This window comes from Belonocnema kinseyi, chromosome 4 (assembly GCF_010883055.1).
Source record: "Belonocnema kinseyi isolate 2016_QV_RU_SX_M_011 chromosome 4, B_treatae_v1, whole genome shotgun sequence".
Lineage (NCBI taxonomy): Eukaryota > Metazoa > Arthropoda > Insecta > Hymenoptera > Cynipidae > Belonocnema > Belonocnema kinseyi.
Genome location: NC_046660.1, coordinates 99,006,476 through 99,014,549, shown reverse-complemented (window position 1 = coordinate 99,014,549; position 8,074 = coordinate 99,006,476). Strand labels below are relative to the sequence as shown.

The window sequence follows — 8,074 nt, the reverse complement described above, 5'->3', positions numbered from 1 at the left end:
GCGCATACTTTGAATAAAATATTTGTTATCATTCTCTTGAAATAAATGTGTTTTTTTCTTGAAAAAATACCGGTTTCATATGTATACACCTGGTATATTATATTCATGAATATATTCATGAATTTTCGGATTGTAACCAAAAGCTTCAGTAAAAATGGATACTACTAATAATAATCCCACGGAGATTAAATTATCTAAATCTTAAAACAACCAATTTTATAACTAAATGAATAGGTAATGATTTCTGAGGCAGTTAGTATTATTACACTCGAGTAAGATATTATTTTAACTAAAGCAATCCACTTTGCACTGTTTCCTTTTAGTGAAATTTTGAACATTTTTTTCAAGAGGTTGTCCGCAGATGCGAAACTAATAACGAGATATTTCACATTAGAACAATTCCATGTAAAATCATCTGAAGAATTTCAGTTGTTGTTAGTAATTAAGATAAACATTCTAATATCCCTTCTTTAAGATGTTGAAAGAAAACCCCTAAAATAATTTTTGAAAAATAAAAAGCTTGGAGATATTCAAAATTGAAAATTTAGGTCCTTTTTTTAAATTCATGGAACAAAAAAATTTCAAAAATTTCTTGCATTTTTTAAAAACTAATTTTAAAACTGAATTTCAGGGGGAGAAAAAAAACACTTTTATTTTCATTATTTTTTTAGGAAAATGACAATACATGCCAAAATAACACATAGGATGTGAAAACCCACGAAAGTGAAGAAAATAAAAGGTATTTCATTTTCAGAAATTCAGTTTTCATATTATTTTAAGGGTTTTCTTTCAACAGCTTAATGAGCGGACATTAGAATTTTCATTACCATTACTGACAATAGCTGAAATTCTTTAGATGATTTGGAATGGATTTGCTCATCAGTTACACGTACAATTTAAAAAGATTGTCTGCACTAGGATTGTCCAAAAAAGCCCAACTTTTTATTGATTTAGATCTTGAAGGGAAACTGGTTGAAAAAAAATGAAAATGCATAAATGAAATAAATTATACTTGAATACAAAATTTCTGAGTTATTTTATCTTCAGGGATGACTTTTACGGAAATTGGAGGTAAATTTAATTACGGAATTAATTTTTTAGCCGAATTTGTTTAAAAGCAAATTACATACCTTGCTTTTTTACCGCCCTACTGTGCTTATTTAGGGTTATAATTACAATCGTATTGACTCATGTTTTAATGATTGCAGCAATTCTTGGATTCCATTCGATGATGAATCAAGATCAGTATCATGCATCTCTTCTGAACTCGGGGCAGCCTGTTGGTATGGGTTGGGATGGAATTACGAAAGCCAGTCAACCTAAAGCATATCCCATCGAGCCTCCCAATGATACGGATGTCGACGAAACAATTAGAAAAGTTCGAGAAGACGATCCTTCGTTGGTTGATTTGAATTGGAACAATATTAAGGTAACAACAAAGTTTTCCAGTCTTTGAGGATTAACATATAGCAGAACAAAAAAGCACAACACCTTCCCAATTATTCACTACTCTCGTCAAAAAGTCATAAAAACTTTCATATTTAAATATATTCGATGATTACATTATTTGATGTATATCCACCAAATGAAAGTAAATTAATTTCTCGAGAGAGTTCTTTATTTAACTGATAGAGGACTTGCGTCACAAACTGCTTTTGAAAATTGACTGCATTAAAAGTTTAAGTTTTCACTGTGTTGCAATAATATGTGAATAGTTTTGTATATCTTTCTATATTATAAAAAGATTTTGCCGCGGCCTGACCAACCCACACGCTATTATTAACTGTATCTTTTTTTTCAGAATATTTCAGACGAGAAGTTCATTCAGTTGTTTGAAGGGATAGAAATGAACACGCACCTCGAAACCTTGAGTTTGACGAATGTTGGACTCGCAGATAAGACTGCCCAGAGATTATCAGAAGCTATTGAGAAAAATTCTACCCTTAGAGTACTGAAGTGAGTACACCTTAGGCATTCTAGTTTTCAACAATATACCAATTCAAAGTAAACCTCTCAAATCTAGAATCGCCAATATCACTTATCAATCTTTTTATAACAATTAAAACTCTTTTCCTTTATAGTGTCGAAACAAATTTCATTAGTCCGCCTGTGATAGTAAAATTCGTCAGAGCGCTTCTCAAAACGAAGTCGATTGAAGAGTTCCGGTGTTCGAATCAGGTAAAAAATTGTTAACGATATTTCAATTTAAGCCCTTGGTGAAAAAAGAAATAAAACTTTATTTTATTTCTTCACAGAGGTCACAAGTGTTGGGCAACAAAATTGAAATGGAAATCACACATCTTGTCGAGCAGAATCCCACGTTATTGCGACTTGGTCTTCACCTCGAATTCAATGATGCCAGACATCGGGTCGCTGCTCACCTACAACGCAACATCGATAGGAGTGAGTACTTTAATCTTACAATTAGATTATAATGAAGTAATCTTTTTAGAAAATACCTATAAATAATTATTCTAGTTTTTATACGAGGTATTATATAAATTGTATAAATATTTATTTAGTTTATATTAAAATGTTTTCTTTCGGTTCGGTTGAGCTCTATAAAAGATAAAAATATCTGCACATTATATTTTCATTCCTTATCTTCAGTTTCAAATGACAAAAAAATTTTTTTAAACTTGATCAGAAAGTAATTAATTGCATTTTTCTGATTGATAATTTTATATGCTTTATTAAGAAATATTGTGCAGGTATCTTATCTCATTATTTCATAATGTATTATCTGACTTCTTCCTCAGCGACGCTACTTTATTTACGACGCACTCACTCGACGTTTATTAGCTACTCGATTAATGTCTGAACAGTATAAATTCTGGACCACTCGACCGGACGTTACTACTCACACCTTTGGTCACTAATTTTGTGGAAAAGCTTGGCTTTACACTATTTAAAGCATACAATTTTTCCTCCAGATGGAAGCCAGTGTATGGGAGACTTTGAAGACTATGCGACCAAATGCTTCTAAGCCTTCATTATTTGCTTCGTAGTTTCACCTAGCGCTTTAGTTGCCAATCACAATTCATCCCATCATCCCGCTATATTCACTCATTTTTTTCTCTAGCTAGCGGCATTGAGGTAATTATGGAACCCCAAAGTGTGCCAGATCCCAAATGAAATTTTTAGGCACGTCAACTCTCCCTTTGTGTAAATATCAGACTCTTTGTCGCGTTCTCCGTTTCACCATTCTGTTTTTCTAGAGAAGCACAAAAAAGGAACGGGCAGTTTTATTCGTTATGAAAGTTAATCGTCCTTTGTACTCAATTAAAAAATTTTAAAGTAAAAAGAGTGGCTAAAAGACCTGGAAAAGTTCTGGAAAACCTGGAAAAGTCATTAAATTTTTAAACAATAACTGGAATTATTTTAATCGCGCCTATTTCGAAGCCTTAATAATGAATTTAGTACTTTACGGCAAATTTTTAATTTGCAAATTGTTGTTTTTGGTTGTTTTACTAATAAAAATGATATAATCATAATTCTAAATTCAACAAAATGAATAATAATCACAATGATAATTGTTTAGAATTAATAAGTATGAAAAAGCCCTTCCCGTTTGTAGCTGATTAATCATTGCATTATAAATTATTGTTTGATTAGTGGACTTATCCAAAAGAAGACCTGGAAAACCTGAAAAAGTCATGGAATTTTGAAACTGTATTTCTGTAGCAATCAGGGCCCTTAACTTAAAGTGTATTTCACCGGGACAAAGTTTTGGGTAGTTAGCTCAAAGCCCTTTTCGCTCAGACGCTACATTCGCTACACATATGGAATTATCACATAGTTAATAAATCACTTAAATAACTATTAAATATATTTTTAATCGTATGGAGAGCAGTAAGAACATTTTCTTTAACACACAACATCAATTTGGTAAAAACTTAATGTTAATTTAACCAAATATTCTGGGGAAAATTGAAATAAATATATTTTTTTAATACTTTCGATTTCTCCAGTAAAGTCGTTAATTCTAATCTCATCACAATTATGAATAAAAGAGTCAATATATTTATGAACGGTTTGGACATAACAAATCAGGATGTATAAAATTCGCAATATTAGTTGTCTAAACATTAAATGCTATATTTTAACGAAATTTACTGGATATTATAAAAATTGTAAAGAAATGTTCTTTTATTGATCGTAAAAAATAATATTAATTAATTTGCTGTAGAAATCGTCAGTCTTTTTGTAAAATTTATGCAAGATGTATTGTTATGGTAACGTTAGTACTATTTTCGATAATTCTTTCCCAATTATGCCACAAGAATTTTTTTATTAATATATATATTCAACAGTATTGATATTTCGAATTGTGGGATATTCATTTCCTGCTCTCCACAATATGAAAAAATATATCTATTAATTATTTTTAGCGGTTTATCACATTTGGGACAGTTTTTAAAAATAATGAGATTTCGTGCGGCTTAGATGGGACATCGGCGACATAAGGTTTGTATGTGTATGTGTATGTGGCGAATATAGCGCCACAGGGACAGGGCTTTGAACTATCTTCCTAAAAGTTTCTCCGAGTTCAATACATTTCAGGTTGGGGGGACTGATAGAAACCGTGAAAAGGCAAAAAAGATGTCTTATTAAGGAATTGTATGTTAATGAAATTAAAATTAAAACTATTTTAAAAATGCAAAGAGTTTGAAGTTTTAAAAAATGTTAGTGCTCATCTGTACGCTTTACTTTTGTGTTTACTGACATTTACCGGACACTATACACAACACTTTTACGGAAACTCATTCACTCTTCGATACATTCTTGCAAATAGGCTACACTATTCTCCTGTGATTAACTCATTATATTATTTTAATTCATTTATGTCATTGTAATAAGTATTTATAAGGATCCCATGCAAGGTGATTCCTTTCTGTTCGATTTCTTTTTTTCCAAATACATTTCCTGATATAATTTTTTACGTTTTAACTTATAGAATAAAATTGTTATCCATTTGAAAGCCTTGCATTGGGTACTTTAAATAAATAAATAGCTCAAAGTATTTGTTCATATTTTGAACAAAAACGTTGATATCTCGTTTTCGATACAAAAATCAGTTAATTGGTATATTTGTCTGGTTAGTCCGTCGTGTGGAAGCTTTGGCACGTGCAAAGACTATAGCAATCGGTGCAGGTCCTGGCAACTTCTCAGTTCTCCCCGAAGATGCCTTAAAAAACAGAACGTAGCGCTGTTTTGGCGCAGTGAGTAAACAAAATCAAAACCATTCCCTCCATCGTGATTATTTTTTAGTTTTTAATGATAAATTCCAAGAGTGGCGTAACTTTTGCGATCAAAATGTATATAGATTATCGTAATTACCTGTGATTCGAGTTTTTCAAATTATAGTTTTAAAATTTATAAACTTTCACGATTTTAAATTGAAATTCAGCTGTAAATGCTTGCAGAAAAATTCTTAATTTTTAAATTTATAACCGTAAACTTTGTAATCATACAAATATTATTTATTTACTACTATTGTTTAATTTTTTAATTTAATATGTATATAATTATTCCTTCATTTGTACTCCGGTAGGATTGATAAACTGAACGATACTTTTTTTACAGAAAGACATATTGAATTTTTTTGAATTGAAGGTTGTCCAATCATATTTAATTGTGTAATGAATGTACATGCATTGAAAATGGAAGTTATGCATCACTCGATTAATTCTAAAGTCGTTTCTGCTACAGGAATATAAGAACTAATGAAAGCGTATTTTTGCTTCGATAAAAATTATTTTAAAATTAAACTCTGAAAGTATACACTAGTTATTTTTTTCTATTTTATTTTTATTTTGGTTTTGTTTCGAAATGTTTTGGGGCATTACGAAAATAATCCTGATTTTAATTTACATAGCTTTTTAATATCAATGCTGAAATAATTTTTTGATCGAAGCACGAACCACAATATTCAGACCTTGTATTTCTGATCGTGCCCGACAAGATTTTTAGAATTCGTGATATCATATTATTTATTCGAGAATGGTGTTTTGCTAAAAAAAGTCTGTATTTTTGTATCGTGTGCATCTTGAATCCATTGACTCGATTTCTGTAAATAACCTTGTGATGAAAACCGCAAAAATGGGTAATTTATTTATATGTTTCAACAAAGCATGTTTTGTATATGTATATATTGTAAATTGAAGCATAATCAAAATATAAGTTCCCTATTCGACGTTTCAACTGAATTCGAGAGAGTTTTAATTAATTTTGGACTAATTGCTTCAATTGAAGTTCTCAATATATGATAAAAAATTGCAATTAAATTCAAAACTTCGCAATTATATTAAAATCGATCATTCATGAAATGACTTGACTTCCTCCTGGATTATTTCTTGTTCATCTTACGGATAGTAATAATAATATTAATACACACTCGTTACATCCCAGCTTCGTTGCCTGCTCTAAAACCCAGCAACACTTCATCCCTTTAGACATACTTTTTTTGATTTCTAAATTATTTCATTTTGCCTATGATGATGTAATTAGAAACTCTTTTCATCGCGAAAGAAAAAGTATTTCTAATTATGCTGATGAAGGCAAAGAGAATCTTCTCATTTTGTTCTATATCATCATCTTTCTCTTGCTTTGGACGATACAACTCAGACAGACTTGGTATTTAAGGAGACAAACCTTCGTCGGTCAGGATAAGAATATTTAATTAAAGAGATGCGAGCCTAGATAAAGAGCCTTTACAATGCTCTCACTGGTCATGCATTAAAAATGCAAACACACTATACGAGTTAAAAAAGCAAACATCTTTACTTAATAAAACAAATCTATATTCACTCCTTCAAATAAACTACGAAACATGTTTTAATAGGGAATATTAATTCACAACGCCTCTTATTCTTTCCCAACAGTACGGAAAGACCTAACGTTGCGGCTACAGTTCCGATTCTTTAACATGAACCACAGGAAATCCGCCTTAATACAGTGAAGGTAGCTACCTGAGTGCTTACCAACCCGGTTAGCAGTGTGGAAAATGCTTATTTTTGTTCGATGAAAATTCGCTTTTTATTATTAATCAGCTTAGCTAACTTTGTAACGTACAACACGCAATAATGGAGTTACCTTGCTATTTGGAAGCTTCCAAAATGAGAAAATTATGGGGAAATGCATATACCTATGAGATCTTAAATTGCCTATTGAGTAGACTAGCGGATTCTAAATTATTGGAAATTGTTAGTTTTTATTTTGTCAATTTTATTGATGTTTCTCGTGGAATGTAAATAAATTGTAATTCGGATGTCAAATTGATGGAACCGGCAAACCTGGAAAATCCGGGAAAAACTTGGTGAATTCCGGAAATTTTATTCAGAAATCGGGATTTTCTTCTCATGTTGAATGAAAGACGTCCTCCGTTGTTGTCAAGATTATATGACCATACGTTCGGATTTGCCCAGACATGTTCTCTTTCTTAGACATACTACTTTTGTTGAACATGGTTCTTTACTTTGTCCGGGTTCTGGAAGTAGAATATATATATTTTTTTAAATAGAAAAATCTTTGATTTTCCGTGGCGTCTAGTAGTTTTCTTCAAATTTGTTTTAAATTGATTAAAATTTTTATAATTTAATGTTATAATGATTATTCTTGTTAAGTCTGTAAGTGCTTAGCCAAATTTTGTGTTGTACAAAAAAAAAAAAGATGTGGAAAAAATCTTACAATTTTAATTAAAAATTGACATTTTATTGTTTCCTACTTCAAAGTATATGCTTCCAAGTCTATTTGAAATTATCAGTTCATCCAAGCCTGAACTTCAATGTTTGAACCCGTCAATATGAAAAAAATTTACATTTAAAATGACTACATAATTCCACTGTGACCGTACCAAATTTCAAATCGTCAATTTCTTAACGCTTCCTGATTAAAAGTATTTATTTATGATCGCATCTATAGTATTGTGTTTTTCCATTTTTAAACATTGCGATTTAAAATGGTACCTTTTTCTGACGTCGTATGCAATTTGCAAATGTTACAGTTTGAACGTTTCAGGTTTTCCTTAAGAAAAATCCGTTTCCTATTTAAATTAACAATAGTAAGCAAGCAA

General features: G+C 30.8%; 1 protein-coding gene across 11 annotated transcripts in view; it reads left to right on the top strand.

The window, feature by feature from the left end:
- Positions 1–8,074, top strand: part of LOC117172090 (tropomodulin) — a 171,967-nt gene that overhangs the window by 136,390 nt on the left and 27,503 nt on the right. For 7 of the 11 annotated variants that reach the window (XM_033359854.1, XM_033359853.1, XM_033359852.1 and 4 more), the window contains 5 exons: positions 1,209–1,429; positions 1,802–1,956; positions 2,082–2,178; positions 2,256–2,403; positions 5,104–5,222. In XM_033359854.1, the coding sequence (XP_033215745.1) occupies positions 1,209–1,429; positions 1,802–1,956; positions 2,082–2,178; positions 2,256–2,403; positions 5,104–5,207 (725 nt within the window). In that variant the 3' untranslated portion in view covers positions 5,208–5,222. Of the gene's footprint in view, positions 1–1,208; positions 1,430–1,801; positions 1,957–2,081; positions 2,179–2,255; positions 2,404–2,933; positions 3,097–5,103; positions 5,223–6,884; positions 6,964–8,074 lie in introns of those variants that run through there. The other 4 variants (XM_033359858.1, XM_033359856.1, XM_033359857.1 and 1 more) reach the window with 3 other exon arrangements.